Genomic DNA, 18091 nt, shown 5'->3' with positions numbered 1-18091 from the left:
GAATTGATCAACAAGTAGTTTGTTTATTGCCAAATTCTCATTTTCTACATATAGCATGATTTGACTTAATCTGGCCAATTAATATCCTTTTAGGAGTATGAATTGTGACTAAATTAACTTGACTTTAATAATATATTCAGAGGGTATTTAAACTTTTTAAACTTTCATAAGTAGTATCTCCTATAAGGTTGTCATTGATCAATATATATTTGGGAAGGAGATTTTTTTTGGAATTGCCTTCAGAGCCCAAGTTACATTATTTACTGTTTCCCTAATCTTTGTGTTTAGGAGCAGATTTTATTTCCTTTGGGGGAAAAAAATGACCTCCTGGAGTCATTCAGAGCAGAGTGTGAAGTAAAACATATTGAATAATGCTATCTTTGGTTAAGAATGAAGGTTGATTATTAAAGTAATAAAAATTGATTTGTTGTGTAGCTTGTAAAACGACCGTGAAGGCAGTTTTAAAGAGGCATTCCTAGAAATGTTTTGGGCAGTGGTACCTCTTCAGGTGAGAACTTTGAAGGGAATACTTGCTATTTTTTAAACATCTCATTTTTTTAGTCACATCTCAGGAAGCCATTTTATCTTAATACCTGATATTGGTGTTCTAAGCCATTAAATTATCTGATTCAGGAGAGATCTTTAGATATACTATAACTCATCCATGTTTCAGTACCAAGGAACTCCTTTTAATGCAGTTCAATTTCAGTTTGTGATAATGGTGTTTTCTGTGTGTGTGATTCCCCTCTTCCCACCTTTGGTCTCGTTTTGTTTTGTTTTGTTTTAACTGAGGGAATTTCTCTTTCGTTTACCAGTTGTTTAATCATCCCATCAGGTATATGCCCTCTTAAAAAGTTATAACAACTTGAACAAATTTTAAGGCTATGAAAATAAAGAACTTCAAAATTCTTAACCTTTTTCCTCAGTGACACTGCCTTACTAGAAGAGGAATTGAAGAAACTCATTGAAGCTTTGATTGAGAATTTTCTTGAGCCCAGGAAAAATGGACTGACCTGGCGTTCTGTGTAGTGTTCACCAGTACAGCATTGCTTTGCACTGGCCCATGGAACAGAACAACCAAGAACTTCATGCATTGAACTTGAGTTAGCATTCTCTCTCTGTCTCATCTGGCCGAGTTATCTTTTTCCTTTTCCTTTCTTTCTTTTTGGTTGGCTGACTAAACAAACTGTATACATTTGAAATGAAAAGGTCTGGAGAGAAGTGATTCAAATTTTTTCATAATCTTGAACAAAAGTCATTACATTAAAAGTATTATGGTAACACGTCATTCTTCCTTCAACAGAAACAAAACAATACAAATGAGTTTTCTTATTAAAGTGTGATTAAGCTTAGTTCCATATTCTTGTAATTGTGTATAGCACTTTTTTTAAGGCAGATAAATGCTATATAACTGTAGAATTAGTTAAGGAAATTAATCCATAGAATTGGCAAGAAAATGGCATTGTTCCCAGTATACTATGGAAAAGTGTCATTGTTACATCACAGGTATTAACTTACAAATTAGAGTATTTGAAATGAGGTATTTAGCATTTCTAGCTTAGAACAGATGTTACAATATGTGGTTTCAGCACCTTTGTTTCAGGTGCTCTTGGTGCAGTGTAAATTTATTGTATTTATTTAAAATTCTGACATTTACCGAACATAAAACAGTAGTGGCAACGTTCCTAGTGGCTTGGTTCTTGTCAAATTTCTCAGTGCCTTCTCAGGGCATGGTTTGAATTGAAATAGTGTTCTTGCATTGAATATAATTTAATCAGTTAATTTGCAGACAGTTAAAGAAAATCTTCCAAACTATATAGGTGCTTCCCCTCTATATCAAATAGGTTTGTTGATTTAAAAGTGTTATGGGGCTTCCCTGGTGGTGCAGTGGTTGAGAGTCCGCCTGCCGATGCAGGGGACACAGGTTTGTGCCCCGGTCCGGGAGGATCCCACATGCCGCGGAGCGGCTGGGCCCGTGAGCCATGGCCGCTAAGCCTGCGCATCTGGAGCCTGTGCTCCAGAACGGGAGAGGCCACAAAGGTGAGAGGCCCGCATATCGCAAAATAAATAAATAAATAAATAAATAAATAAAATAAAAGTGTTATGAATGTAGGTAAAAATCTCAATAAAAGCAGGCTCAGTGTAACTGTAGTTAAGGATCTTCATGTTAGAATTGTGTCAGTTATCACAACCTCTAAGTAAAGAAAAATATCCAAACTAAGAAAGGAGCTGTGAATTTATTTAAAAGCCTAACCTTTAAATTACATTTTTACAAGTATATTTATTTCTTTATCACATGAAGTAATGCTCATTTTACTAAGAAATAAAACATCCAGATTTTAGATCTTATGAAACACTAAAACTACATGTTTTAAAACTAAAGTCCAGGACTTCCCTGGTGGCGCAGTGGCTAAGAATCCGCCTGCCAATTCAGGGGACACGGGTTCGAGCCCTGGTCCGGGAAGATCCCATATGCCACAAAGCAACTAAGCCCATGCACCACAACTACTGAGCCTGTGCTCTAGAGCCCATGAGCCACAACTACTGAAGCCCGCGTGCCTAGAGCCCGTGCTCCACAGCAAGAGAAGCCACCGCAATGAGAAGCCCACGCACCACAACGAAGAGTAGCCCCCGCTCGCCACAACTACAGAAAGCCCACATGCAGCAACAAAGACCCAACTCAACCGTAAATAAATAAATAAATAAATAAAACTAAAGTCCAATTTATCCTAACATCTTGCTGACTTCTGTAGAATTTCGGATTGCAAGAGTACTATTTATCTTTTTTAGTGTGGAAAAAAAATTTTTTGGAAGGTCACTTTTAGTTGATTCTGCATCTTCCAGAAAAGAGTTAATAGAGAAGTGTTGTTTAATCTTCTTAAGGTGTATCCTATCCTACATAGCTCACAGAGTACTTAGTACATGTGGTATAGTTAAGAGGTAACAATAATGAGGCCTTGGATGTACGTAATTATACTACACAAATTGCCTATGGGCGATAACTAGTATGAGAGAATTTATTTCCTAAATAATAATAATAATATAAAATTTGAACTGACTAGAACATTTATTAAGTCATGGTTTGGTTTATTGCAGCTATCAGCTAACATTTGGTTGAATCCAGATAATCCAGATGTGATTTTCAAATTATTGTATTGCCACTATTGTTAATTTGTTCCTTCCTTACTTTCTTGTAGCTGAGTCTTGTGTGACTGTAGATAATAGAGCTAAATGTAGAGCACTATTTCTGAATGAATTTGTTTTCAAAGGCTTTGCACTAAAGAAGAAATGTGTAGAATTTTTTGCTTTATTTGCTTTTGGGAATGTAGACTGTAATTTAAGAAATGGCCTATATTCTACAAAGTGGTATGAACAATGATATATATATATATATATATATATATATATATATATATATGAAAAATATGTATATTGGGTTTTAGTATCTGTGTTTCAGTGACGGAAGAACAAAGTTGAGCTAAAATGATACAATAGCTCATTCATAATCACTAAAGTCGTGTCATACTATCATTCTATTATAAATGGAACAGTTTTGAGTGCTTTAATATAATGCAACACTTGAGTCATCTTAATCAAGGTGAAAAGTCATTAAGGCTTGGATTCTTATCTCAAAAATTTAAAAATCCAAAGTTAAAATTAACAAAATTTTACAAATGTTCCTGAAGTGTATAGATTGAGGGAATTATTTGATTCTAGCCAAGCTCTCGAGTCTGTCTAAGCATATTTAACAAGAACTTGACATAGTGGGTGTACACTTGCCTAACAGAATAAATTCAGTAGCCCCAGCCAACCAGGAGAAACAGAAGTACTGGCCAGTAGGTCTCAGCCTTAGGATCTACATTGTTTATCTTTTTGTTTATGAATAATATCATGGAAATGACTGCATTTTCATTGAGTGTATAAATCAAAACTGGTATTTTCTAGAGCTTTGGGGAAAAGGAAAGAATTAATGGGGCAAGATCAAAGCACTGGAAATAAACAGTATAAATAACAATAGAAAGGTCAGTAAGGTGGCACAGGAAATGCTTTTTGTGAAGGGCAAACTTATCACCCGAAAAGTGGGGAGTGAACTGGCTGTGGGCAAGTTGTTTACTTGTGTTTACTTGTTATTATGATGAGCAGATAGTGATGCTTTTGTTTTCCTTTATTAGTGACCACTAAAAAGAGATCAGGGAGGCCTTTGAGGAGGTGAGAAAAAGTACCTCTCTTACTGATTCAGTTCCTGCTAGGATGTTGTATTTTAGGATCACATGGGAACTGGGGAGGGGAGTATATAGCAGAAATAAAAAGGAATGAAATATAGACTGGGAAATAAGATCCATGAGAAGTTCAAAGGATTAAGATCATTTAACTCTGGAGGGGAGAGAGCTGTTGAGATAGTTTAATAACTCTTGAGTTATTAATTGAATCGTTTATTGAAGAACTCAAAGTAGGAAGTTTGATAATATGACAAACTGTTCTCCATCTCCATCAAGGACAGCATAATAGGGAATAAGGATTTTTTTTAAATAAAATTAAACATTTTAACATTAAAGGGGTATACTAAATGGCTTTTTAAGGTTCCTTCCAATACTTTTTTTTTTTTAATCTCAGGTTGGAACAAAGATGATGTCATAAAGAACACTGAAAGTAACATTTCAGTTTCACTCCATACCTAGAAGAATTTAGCTCACAAGATAGTTCTTGTGTATGTTGAATAGTAGATGCATGAGTGCAGTCTTTATTCATTGTATAAAGACCTGCTTAATTTAACCTGCAAATTAAGTGAGACTTGAACACAATCTTGTTCATCTTGAAGAATGTATAGCATTATAGGATAGTTGAGAGGTTTGTTTTAAATATAAATTATTGTTATTTGGATGTTGTAACTTCAGCAGACAGAAGGTTCTAAGAGATTGGATGCTTTGGAATATCTTTATATAGGGAATAGACCTCCTAGTTCTTAAGCAAGTTGCTTCTGGAATTGATGCAACAAAGATATTAGCTGGAGTTTAATGGAGAAATTTTTCTACGAACTGCTGCTATTGGTATTTCTCTTAGATGTTTTCCACTGATGTTTGTGATGCTTGAAAAATCCAAATTCTGCTTGGATAAATTTGTTTTATGCTTTTTTCTCTCTACCTCCCTCTTTCCCTAGGTGCCCTCCCACATTTTGTTACTGTGAAAAGCTGTTGTCCTTTTACCTCACTGATAAGTGATCTTAACTGTATTCATTCAGAATGCTTTACACTTATTCCTAAGCTGTTTTTGTTTATGGACTTTGGGTTATTTTGTTATTATTGTGAGAATATTTAAGACATTGTAAGAAGTAATTTTAAATCTATTGCATAACATTTTTTGGTTTGTCTGGATACTACTATATATTAATTTATTATGGCCTTTTACAATTCACTTGTTTTCTGAAATTGCTCTAGAAACTGATGAAGAAAGAGTCATACTAACCTAAATGAATGGTCAATTGATCTAGCATTTTATTTCAGGTTTCCTTGTACTTTGGGCATGCAAAGCACAAGATCTGAGATAATGTTTTTGCACATTTGTCCCTCAAAGCATCTTACCCTAAGCCATAAGAAGACTAAGTGGAAAGAAGAGAATCTCTCATTGTCTGACTCTTTATACAGCCTGATTTTACTCCCGGTTTGAAACAAAGTTAGTGTTTACCATTGGTTACTTTAAATATTCACCATACTGTTACATTCATTAAGACATCTGTTTGTTAATTCACGATTGTGTACTTAAAAAAGAGAACATAGAAGAATGAGTAAAGTGACCAAGATAAGGGCAAAGTGACGTACCTAAAGTTTGCTTCTCAAATCTTTCCACCAGCATAATCCTCAAGCAGAGGAGCCTGAATGTGTAGGGGAAGGGGCCTGAGAGCAAAATCAGAAGCAGCCTGCCACTCATGAAATTTCCTGTTCTGTCTTAAAAATGTAAGTGAATTTTGCATTCTCCATAATAAAACTGTTTTAGTATAAAAATGATTCCTTCAGTCTTCATGGAAACTGGTGCTGCCAGAAAGAGGCACCGTGTTTATCACATGGGCTCTCAGTTTTCTCCCCCCCGCCCTCCCTCAGTTGCTGCATTATCCCTGGGGGTACCGCACGGACTCTAGCGTGAGAAATATAAACACATACCAAGCATATTCCCTTTAGAAGCTGACTTTTGAAAGTATTAATGCCAAATTGAAGTGACCTGAAACAGTTATGTTACCACTGAACCTTGTAATATAGTCAGAGGTGTTGGCCAGTTTGTTCTCTTTAATTCTTTGGCATTCCTTGACTAAGAAGGAGCACCTGACTATCAGCTCCCTGAGAGCAAGGATCATGGTTTATTATTTTTTCATCTCCACACCACCTAGTATAGTACCTGTTGTAGAGTACTTAATGGATGACAATAGGAATTATGGGATTTTATTTTAAAGAAACAAATAGTTTAGGAAACAATTGAAAACATTCATTTTCTGATTCAGCTTTTAAAACAATTCTCAGTACCGAAGTTTATTAAGCATGCACACCCTTAAATACCCTGTTTCTTTGGAGAGAGAAGAGCATATTCCTATTTCGAAATTGTATGTAATGCCTAGTGTTTTACGCTCAAAGCAAGATGTTGGCCAAGAAGGCTAAGAAAGTGTCTGTGTAGACTTAATATCACTAGTATTAGTGCCATTATGAGCCTGCTAGGGCTGCTTTCCAAGTGAGTCACAACTAATTTGATACTGTTTGGTATATTTTTGTTCAGTGTTATGATTCATCATATATCTTACAAGAACCACTCAAACAAGAGTTGCATCTGTGTATGATGAGGCCTTGTGTTATAGGCTAAAACAAACTCTTTGTATACATCATTGAATATGCCAGATAAAATATATGCAGTTAAGAATTATTTATTTTTTTGTGTAGCAGTAGTTCAAAATTGTGCCCTTGTTTTAATAGTTTCTGTCAACACCTTCTCATTTTTCCTTACAAAAACACCAGGGTGTATCATAAGTACTGCCTATGAGAATTTGCATTAAAGTATTTGTGTGTGTGGTTTTCGTGTGGTTTTAGCCAAATGAAGTGTTATCAGTAATAAACAGGTCTCTTCATAGGCATGAGTTTCTGTGTAATTTTTATTATCTTAGATACTGTGTAGTTTATAAAGTTGGCTATCCAAACTGAACACATTCTTGATATATATATATATATATATATATATATATATATATATACACACACATGGCATATATACATTCTTGATATATATACATGGCATACCCTAGAAGCTACTTTGACCCTAAATGAATATTACAGCTCATTACTCAGTAAATATTTCTTGACTGGTTCATCAGCAGTCCCAGAAGAAAGGACTAACATTAAAGTTCTTTCCACCTTATTTTTCTCCTTCTCTCCTTCAGTTGACCTAATTCGTCTGCCCATGTTAGCATCAGCTAATATAATAAAAAGTTAAAGGTTTGGAAATCTCTCAAAGAAGTAACTATATAGCTGTGATAAAGTGGTGGTCATGGAATTAGTTTCCAGGGTTGTTAGGACCCTGTAGTCCTGGTCTCCAGGAAGGCCTGCCTTCCTCTGATCAGGCTTAAAGGTAAGATGAGTGAGAGTAACATTCTACAAGGTCATTTTATCACCTTCTGCATGGAATGTTCTGGGAACCATGCTAATCCCATCCCTAGCGCTTCCTCCATTTTATTGTTCATAGCACATAAACAGTATAACAAATAAATTTAAGTAGTAGTATTACCTGACTCCATAGTCTCCATGAGTGTAGCTTTTTCACTACTTTACCACTGCCTAGAACAGTGCATGGCACCATAGTAGGTGCCCAGTAAATGTTTATTGAATGGATGAACCCATCTCATGTTTCTGCCTGCAGCAGAAAAGCACTAAATTCTGCACTGATTCTGCATACGCACAGAGTTGCACATGATGAGAAATATGCAGCAGTGATACCACCAGCTTTAGAGATTTATAAACCCATTAATCAACATCTCATTCAGGCAACACCTACTTCTTGCTGCCTCTGGGTCATCTCTACCCATGTCCTCCTGAGATCTCGAGCTCAGCATTTTCTTCCTGCTTTCCTGGCCCCGTATCTTCCTGGTTTGAAACCTCCAAGTCATCTTTGATTTCTCCTGCCACTGGATATGTGATATTTGACAAGTTCTTTAAATTTAACAGTCTCTGAAGGTAAGGGCAAGGCTATTGGTCTGAGACCCACCTAAAACAGGGACCAAGAAGCTAATCCCACCTAAAATAATAATAGGACTGCTATCCCCAAGGGAGAAGAGTTCATGTGTATATAAATGGAGATGTCTTGGAGGAGGGATTATAATAAAAATGTTTATTCTCCATTCCACCTCCCTGTCTTCCCCAAACTAGCACTTCCTCATTCCTGTAGTGATGTGACCATTCTCCTGTTTATTTCCCTCTCTTTACCTCTGGTTCTAATCATTAAATGGTCCAGTATTGCATGTAATTTGCTTAAATTAAGTCGTTGACCTTTATCCCTCTGCTTCATTCATTCATTTTATAAATATTTATTGACCTGGAAATATGTAGGAACCAAGAGCACTGCAGAAGGCTAAGAAGTAGGAAAAAGGACACAGCAACCAGGTTACTGCTGGAACAGCCTGTTCGGGACAGTGTTCCCACCGCCCTCACACCACCAGATCACCTTTATCTTTTCCTGATGTCTTTGGATTCAAAGTACCTGGAGAGAAGGCCCAGTGGGCTGGACTTTTGTCACATGCCTGCCTCCTAGCTGAAACTAGAGCCTGATAAGGGAAAGATGTGACCCCCTCACCTTCCTTCTGAATGGTAGCAGGAGACAGGGCACTGCAGTTACCCTTCCATCAAGACAGTGAGAGGAAGTTAATTGACCAATTGGAAATTGTGGTTCAGACAAAAGGTGACAAACATCCACTACAGTGCCAGAGGGAGTGTTGGAGAAGAAGCAAAAGCTCGGCAAAGGAAGAGGGGGGACATCTTAAGCGCAGAAGACAGCACGAGTGTGCAGAGAACCATGAGTAGTTCCGTCTTGCAACACTGGGAGTAGGGATGAGAGTGGAGAGGTGGGAGAGGGCCCTGTGTGCTGCACTGCGGAGCTTGGACTTCAATCAGCAGGTAATGAGAGTCACGGGAAGGTTTAAGCAGAAAGTCTCCAAGAGAGGGTGGTGGGGATGGGGGAGGTATGAGAGAATCCACCACTGGAAAGAACCTTAAAGGTCATCTTATCCAATCTCATCATTTTCTGCAATATGACTACCAAGTGAGGATATATATTTGAACCTTTCCAGTGACAACTTGCCAAGACAAGTTGTTCCCTTGGAAAGAAAGGCCAGTAGAGAGTTCTTTATTGTGTTCAGCTGAAATCTGCCTCCTGAAGCTTCTACTATTTGGCTGCACTTGGAAACTCAATGTTATACAAAAATCCATTTCCTTGGCACTCAAAGACTTTTCCCCTCAGTCTAAATATGCATAATTCAGCAACTGTTCCTTGTGTGACCTGTTTTTTTTTTAACATCTTTATTGGAGTATAATTGCTTTACAGTGGTGTGTTAGTTTCTGCTTTATAACAAAGTGAATCATTTATACATATACATACATCCCCATATCTCTTCCCTCTTGCGTCTCCCTCCCTCCCACCCTCCCTATCCCACCCCTCTAGGTGGTCACAAACCACTGAGCTGATCTCCCTGTGCTTTGTGGCTGCTTCCCACTAGCTATCTATCTGTTTTACATTTGGTAGTGTATATATGTCCATGCCACTCTCTCACTTTGTGCCAGCTTACCCTTCCCCCTCCCCATATCCTCAAGTCCATTCTCTAGTAGGTCTGCATCTTTATTCCCATCTTGCCCCTAGGTTCTTCATGACCATTTTTTTGTTTGTTTTTTAGATTCCATATATATGGAATCTAAATGAGTGTTAGCATATGGTGTTTGTTTTTCTCTTTCTGACTTACTTCACTCTGTATGACAGACTCTAGGTCCGTTTACCTCACTACAGATAACTCAATTTTGTTCCTTTTTATGGCTGAGTAATATTCCATTGTATATATGTGCCACATCTTCTTTAACCACTCATCTGTTGATGGACACTTAGGTTGCTTCCATGTCCTGGCTATTGTAAATAGAGCTGCAATGAACATTGTGGTACATGACTCTTTTTGAATTATGGTTTTCTCAGGGTATATGCCCAGTAGTGGGATTGCTGGGTCGTATGGTAGTTTTATTTTTAGTTTTTTAAGGAACCTCCATACTGTTCTCCATAGTGGCTGTATCAATTTACATTCCCACCAACAGTGCAAGAGGGTTCCATTTTCTCTACACCCTCTCCAGCATTTATTGTTTCTAGACTTTTGGTGATGGCCATTCTGACCGGTGTGTGACCTGTTTTTTAGATCCCACTCACCTTCCTGATCACCCCATGGACAATTTTCAAAGAGCTGGGTCCAAAATTAATATAATACCAGAAGAGGTGGGGTGGAAACCAACCTGAGGCTAAATCAGGAAAGCTGAATTGGGGGAGGGGTGGAAGAGATTTATTCTCAGGTGAGCAGGGAGCAAGGGCAGAAAAAAATAAAACAGTAACTGGATCAGAGTTTTTTCCAATTGTTTGCCATTCCCACATATGCATGCTTCCCCTGGTGGATAGGGATCCATGTCCCGTGAAACAAACTCAGAACCTCTGCCCTGGAAGGAACCCAAATTCAATGCAAGCATCTCTCTTTACAGTGAGGAAAGCCTGAGGGTCAGGTTGGAGATCCACTTTGAGTCCACAGAGTGGATTTCTGCAGAACCCAACTCATCTTCCCAATCTGCTGCTTTCTCCCCCACGACCTGGTTAAAATTCATTCAGTGAATCTTAGTCTTCAGCCATAAGGAGTCCTCCCTCCTTGTAATCAGGAGTAAACTAAGGTCCAGAGAAGAGAAGTGAGCCCCTGAGTCACAAAGCAGTTCAGGGGCAAACCTGGGACTAATACTCAGGTCTCCTGACTGGTAGTCCCTTTCTCCTTCTGTACAAATATTTAGTAACCTACCAGGAGCAGGACAGTGAATAAAAAGTTGATAAGATGTAACCCACATCTTTAAGAAGACAAAAACAATTAGGATGCAATAAAAGTGCAGTTGTAGAGGTAAGTATAGAATGGTGCAGGAATAGAGGGGCATCGTTGCTGGATCCAGGAAGGGCTCTAAAGAATGGCTGGGGGCTTCCCTGGTGGCACAGTGGTTGAGAGTCCGCCTGCCGATGCAGGGGACGTGGGTTCGTGCCCTGGTCCGGGAAGATCCCACATGCCGCGGAGCGGCTGGGCCCGTGAGCCATGGCCGCTGAGCCTGCACGTCCGGAGCCTGTGCTCCGCAAAGGGAGAGGCCACAACAGTGAGAGGCCCGCGTACCGCAAAAAAAAGAAAGAAAGAAAGAAAAAATCGTTGGGACTAGAGTGGAGCCTTGAAGGAAGAGCAGGAGCTTGTCAGGTAGAGAAAAGAGAAAAGACCTTGCAGACACAGCAGACAGCAAAAAGAACGCAGGAAGAAGCATCCTGCGGAGGCTAGATAATAGGTTTCTGATCTCGGCCAACGGCATTTCCGATTTTACACTCTTTTTCTGGATGAAATTCCCGAAGTTCCAACTATCACTCTGAAGCTGACGACTCCAGGTCTATGTTTTTAGGCCAGACCTTCCTTCCAAGCTTCAGAGCCACACAACAGTTTTCAAGTCATCTCTACCTGGATGTCCCACAGCACTTCAAACTTAAGTTGTCCAGGCCTAAGCTTTTTTTCTCACACCTGACTACCCCCCCCCCCCAACCTGGTGCCAGCAAGCTTGCTCCTTCTCCTCTATGGACTGTCTCAATGCGTCGTCGTTCATTATTTCTTCTCCCTCCCCACCCCTCCCCCACACTGAAATAAGCACCTGGAGCTGCCAATCTTACTTCTTAATGCATGAAAACCCCTTACTGTAACAGGATGGAGGTGAGGATTTTTTTTTCAATTAAAACTGAATAAAATATGGAGTCATATGATTACTAGGGTAATGGAGCCAGCCTGAAGTTCTGGAAGTTTGGTTGCACCATCCAGATCTATCTAGCCTTTCTAAGCCAGCCTAAGACATGGCTTAGAAACAATTCCTGGTTCTAAGGCTGTTTGGGACTGGAATGGCAGCAAGGATTCTGGAACTTACCTGGTTAGTTGACATGCATTCAGTCAGCTTATGTGGGGAGATTGGCTCAGTAGAAAACTGGGAACCCTGGGACCCCATTCTCTACTTTCCAGTTTCCAGAGTTGGGGTTGTCTTGTCGTTTACCCACTGAGCCTCGCCTTCACTTCCAATAACTCTAGCCCAGCCAGGATTTGAGATCCAGCTGTAGTTGTCAACTGAATTCAGTTATTGTGGAGTTTTGTTGTACAGTATCTGTAAAACTCCCCCTTTTTCTTCTTTACCTTGTAGTAGCTAAGAACCAGGTTCTAATTTCAGAGCGCCCAGTTTCAAAAACCCCCTTTCTATCTGTTACTAGCTATGAGACTTTGAGCAATATGAAAGCCAGCCTCCAAGAGGGCCCCCAATAATCCCTGCCTGGCAGAAGTAATGCCATCCTACTTCCAAGATTAGGTTATAAAAGACTCTTTATCTTACATCTCGGTACTCTTTCTTGGATCATTTACTCTGGGTGAAGCCAGCTGCCATGTCATGAGCAGCCCTATGGAGAAGCACATGTGTGAGCTTGGAAGCCCTGACCATTCCTGTGGAATAGGAGTATGGACGCTGCTTAACTGGTGGTTCTGGCTCCGTGTCTCAATGAGATTGCAATCAAGATGTCAGCTGCGGTTGCAGTCATGCGAGGTTTAGGATCAGCTGGGGCTGGAGGATCAGCTTCCCAGGTAGCTCACTCACATGGCAGGAAGCCTCAGCTCCTCACCACATGGGCCTCTCCATAGGGTTGCTTGAGGGTCCTCACAGCAAAGCAGCTGGCTTCCTCCAGAGTGAGTGATCCAAAGAGAGAGCAAGGCACGAGCCACAGTGTCTTTTATGACTTAGCCTCGGAAGTCGCACGCTGTCATTTCTGCAAAATTCTGTGGTCATACAGATCAATCCTGATACAGTTTGTGAGGGACTACGCAGGAGGTGGGGATCATGAGGGCCATCTTGGAGACTAGCTATCATAGACAGAAAGATGAAATGACCAATTTTGAACATGCTATGTTTGAGACACCTGAGAGACATCCAAGTGTAGATGACAAATAGGCAATTGGAAATATGAGTCTGGAACTCAGAAGAGAGGTCTAAGCTAGAGATCTAAATTTAGAAATTATCAACATATTTAAAGCCACGGACATGAATATGATCACCTAATGATAGTATGGAGAGGAGAGTCTTTGCCTTTTGGAACTTCCACATTTACTCTTTTTATATTAAATTTAAAGTTACAATTTAATTTTGCATGATAAAGACTTTAAAATAAATAAAATTAGAAAGATAACAGCAAACACTCATGTACCCACCACCTAGAACAATAAATGTCAATACTCTTTCTCATTTGTCTCATATATTTTCCTTTGCTATAAAACCCCTACCCAATCCAATTCCCTGCCTTGACTCCTATATTGGTTAGATGTCTTTCAATTGGTTAGTTTTTGCTAAATAATAAACTACCCCCCAAAGGATTTGGTGGTTTAAAACCAGTATCTATATAGCTCACAATTCTGCAAATCAAGAATTTGTGCTGAGCTCAGCTGAGTTGTTCTTTTGGTCTTGGCTAGGTTCATTTCATGGGTTGAAGTCAGCTGCCAAGTCTGGGAGCTGGATGGCCTCTGGGGGGATGGCTCTTCTCTGCTCCATGTGGTCTCTTGTCTTCCAGCAGGCTAGGTAAGGTCTGTTCACATGGGCGGCAGGACAGGATTTCAAGAAAAAGAACTGAAACATGCTTTTGAGGCATCTTGAGCCTTAAGCATGCCTCTGCTTCATTCCATTGGCCAAAAATGTCACAAGGCCACTTCAGATTTAAGGAATGGAGAAATAGTCTCCATCTTTCGATAAGAGGAACTGCAGTGTCACAACTCAAAGAGTATGGATTCAGGGAGGACTGAAGGATTGTGACCATTTTTATAATCTACCACAGTATATATACTCTCTAATTATTCACATTCCTCCCACAGGCAAAATATGCTTACCTCCATTCCAGAACCCCCAGAAGTCTCTTGCAATTATGTCATCAGGCTCAAAGTCTAGGATCTTATCATCTATATCAGGTTTGTAAATGACTTGATGAATGTTGTTCTTTCTGACCTTGATATCTGTGAATTTAAAAGATAAGTTATTTGCCTCCCATACACGTAGTATGCAATGAGGCAGACAGGGTAACATCAATAGACATTTCCATTCAAGAAGGAGAAGCATGAAAGGTACATAGACATCCTTAAACAGAGCAATCTTGGACTCCACGTAGATGAAGGTTGTCAGGTCCCCTATCCTGGGAGAGGGAATATTCCTTGCTCAGGCCTAAATTCTACTCCCTGGAGTCGTTCCCTAGTCTATTGATCTCTGCTTCTTTGCTCTGCTCTCTGAACTATCCTTTGTCCATCACCTTCCTTGGCTACTTCTGACAAAGTGGCTCATATTGGTAGCTGAGTGGCAATTTGAATTATTTCAGTCCCTTTTAGTCCTGGCTGGTGGCACTTTCACATGTGCAACTCATTTAAAAATTTTGTGGGTTTTCTATGTATCTGATTATAGTCTACTCCATACTCCAAATGACACATACACAATTGTTTTTGAGACATCTCTCTCAATTTTATCAGTGCTATTTTGGAATTAGATCTCTGTGGATATTGCTCTTAAGATTCCAAGAAGTCTTTTTGTCTAGGAGTCTACTAGACATCACTTTAATTCTCTCAAAGGTCTTTATAAAGTGTGTTACAGCCACACCTTTGATGTGATTCACATCTCCAGGCTATAGTTCCTTGTAAAAATTTTTTGCTGGCTAGAGAGCCTCAAGATGAAGAAAGTTTTATTTTTTAACATAGTAAGTCCTGCCCCTCTCTATTCTCTCTAACTTCATGTTTCAAGCAGGCCAGTCCTTTCTTTAGCTCATACCTCTCTACCTGTTATAAAGTTATCATACCCAGCTGGGAGAACCCAACTGACACTTTCAACATTCTGCTTAGAAATCTCCTTAGTCAAACCAAAAATTTTTGAGTATTTTTCCTCCACCTTCCAAGTTACCATAGGCAACAGTTTTGCCAATTGTTTTGCCACTGTAAGACACAGATTACCATTTTTCCAGCCTCCGGTCACAATTCCCTCACCATTTTCTGAGACTTCACTGTTTGCTTGCCATTTTTCCAATCTTCATCTATCCCTGATCCCAAAGCCAATGCCGTGAATTTGGGGTTTTTTGTTAAAGGTAGCATTTCAGACACCAATTTCTGTAACAACTTTTACTGCAAAACAAACTACACACAACTTAGTGGCTTAAAACAGCAAGTATTTATATATATCACAGTTCTGCAGTTTGGCAATTTGGACTGAGGTCAGCAGGCTGGTTCTTCTGGTCTTAGCTGGGTTCACGTATAGGTGGAGGTCAGCTGCCAAGTCGCCTGGGTGCTGGCTAGTTCAGGACGGCCTCGGCGGGGTTGGCCGAGCTCTGCCTCACGTAGCTCCCATGTTCCTGCAGGCGAGCCCCGGCTTGCTCACATGGGTGCCCGTGCAGGGTTCCCAAAGAGAGGGCCAAAGCATGCAAGTGTCCTTGTGCTCAAAACTGGCACACTGTCCCTTTTGTTGCATTTTATTGGCTAAAGAACGAAATAAGGCCTTCCCAGATTCAAGGGGAGGGGAAATTGACTCCACTTTGTGTGTGTGTGTGTGTGTGGCTGTTTTGGGTCTTTGCTGCTGCATGCGGGCTTTCTCTAGTTGCAGGGAGCAGGGCCTACTCTTCGTTGTGGTGCGGGGGCTTCTCATTGTGGTTGCTTCTCTTGTTGCGGAGCACAGGCTCTGGCATGTGGGCTTCAGTAGTTGTGGCACGTGGGATCAGTAGTTGTGGCTCACAGGCTCTAGAGCACAGACTCAGTAGTTGTGGCCCACGGGCTTAGTTGCTCCGTGGCATGTGGGATCTTCCGGGACCAGGCTATATACATTGTTGCTAAGTAAACGGTGTTTGACAAGAATTGTGGATTTGAGTTAGCTTCTAAGTTCCACCAGGGGGCGCGATAGGAATGCCTCAGGTTTCTATAAAAAAGCAAGTAGAGTCTTCCCAAGGAAATATGATTTTCAAAGGTGGTGGTTGCTGTTTTGTGTTTTAATAAACTACCTATTCTGTCCATTTGAAAGAGCTGTAACTGAGCCATCTGTGAGTTTGAGGACTGAAGTAACACCTGTTGGTGTCCATTTTATACCTGTAGCGGTTCCTCAACTTGGAATCACAAGAGCTTTCAAAAACATGATTTAATTTATCTCCCACACGAACTGTTGGAAGCCAGGATAGGGGTTGTTATTATTAATTCCATCTTAAAAGATGATAACTCTGAGGGTCAAGAGGTGAAGTAATTTTTCCAAGGAATCACAGCTGGTAAATACCTAAGAATCTGTCTTCCAAATTCAAATGTATTCATTCACTAGAAATAGTATATATTGAGTTCACAGCTCTGTAAAAGATGATAGAGATACAAAGGCATGCCCTCCAAATTTAATGTCTTAGAAGAAAAGACTGTCAAGCTGGAGGGAACTTTGGAAATCACCAAATTAAATTAAATGTGCATAAGCATCTCCTCAAGAGCCTGTTAAAAATGCAGATTCCTGGACTTTGCCTCCTCGTCCCCTACATTTTGATTCAGTGAGTCTGGTAGGGCTATGGACACTGAATTTTTCATAAGCACATCCACTCTTCCCCCTATGATTCTGATGCAGGTGTACTGTGGACCACAGTTTTAGAAACATCAATCCATTTGTTTAATCCTTTCATAATACAGAGGAGAATAAAACTGAGAAGTGAGAAGTCAGTATCCCAGAAACTCTTCTTGGGTATCGGAAGGAGGCTGAGCCAGGAGCTGGTGATGAGCAACACCAAGTAATGATGCAGTGGAAAGAGTACTCAGCCGAGAGCTGGTTTCAATTTCAGGCTTTACCATCTTGCTGTTGAATCACTAACTTCAATGGTTTTCCCAACCATAAAATGCAAAAAAACAATACATACCTTAAGGCTTATTGTGAGAATAAAGGAGATAAATATTAGAAAAGACTTGGCAGAGGACTGGCACATAGAGGACCCTTAATAAAGAGATTGATGAGTGGGATTATTTTGAATGCTCCTTTTGCTCTATTTATTCTCTTTAAATGAGTACCTACTATTGCCTGGCACTCTGATAAGCTCAGTCCGGCCTATATGAAACTTATGATCTCGTAGAGCAGATTGACATGAATTATAGAAATAAGGAATTATAATTGTAATAAATCCTACCAAGGGAAAATATAGGGGGTGTTTTGAATATTATGGGGATTTGAACCTAATCTGCAGACAAATAAAAGATCCTTGAGGAAATGACTCAAAGGGTAAGTAGGGGTGAGTCAGAAATTACTCATGAATCAGGAAAGAGCTTGGCAGGAGCATGAAATGAAAAGGCCAAAGGCCAGTGTGGCTGGTGTGGAGTGAGCAGGGAAGAGGGGCATGACATGAAGCTGATGCTGTTGATCATTTATGGAAAAGCCTTTCTCTCCTCTGCCTTGATATTTATTTGAAAATCGTGATCTTTTCCTTGACCCTTTTATTTCTACTTCAATTTTCTATTTTTGCATTAAAAAACCTAATAGTAACATTTCCTCAAAGCTAACATGCATTTTTTAGTTTTTAACGTTCAGGAATAGAAATTGTCTAATAACACAGGTCAAAAAATAAACAAACAAAAAAACCTTGCTGAGTACCAAACAGGAACATAAGTTGAGCCTCACAAACTTAGCTTTCTTGGAAAATATCTATTCTATTGTCACACAATTATTTGTACTTGTAGCATAATTTAGTTAAAATTTAGTTTGGTTTTGGCTGAACTTGGAACTCTGTTGTTACTTAGAGTGACTTCAAAAATTCC

The 18091-nt window shown here is 39.7% G+C and overlaps 1 protein-coding gene across 3 annotated transcripts in view; it reads left to right on the top strand.

Annotated features, from left to right (window-relative positions):
* Positions 1-14230, top strand: part of PGM2L1 (phosphoglucomutase 2 like 1) — a 74698-nt gene extending 60468 nt beyond the window's left edge. Inside the window, exons 14-15 of one of the 3 annotated variants that reach the window (XR_014016268.1) lie at positions 5848-5951; positions 14171-14230. Coding sequence is in view for 2 of the 3 variants with exons in the window: in XM_081239102.1 (XP_081095228.1) it covers positions 927-1029 (103 nt within the window). In the remaining variant the exon portion in view is untranslated. Of the gene's footprint in view, positions 1-926; positions 1880-5847; positions 7080-14170 lie in introns of those variants that run through there. The other 2 variants (XM_081239103.1, XM_081239102.1) reach the window with 2 other exon arrangements.
* Positions 14231-18091: the final 3861 nt, after the last annotated feature.

The sequence above is a fragment of the Mesoplodon bidens genome (assembly GCF_964165515.1).
Source record: "Mesoplodon bidens genome assembly, chromosome: 7".
In the NCBI taxonomy this organism is placed as follows: Eukaryota; Metazoa; Chordata; class Mammalia; order Artiodactyla; family Ziphiidae; genus Mesoplodon; species Mesoplodon bidens.
This window is presented reverse-complemented; position numbering and strand designations above follow the sequence as displayed.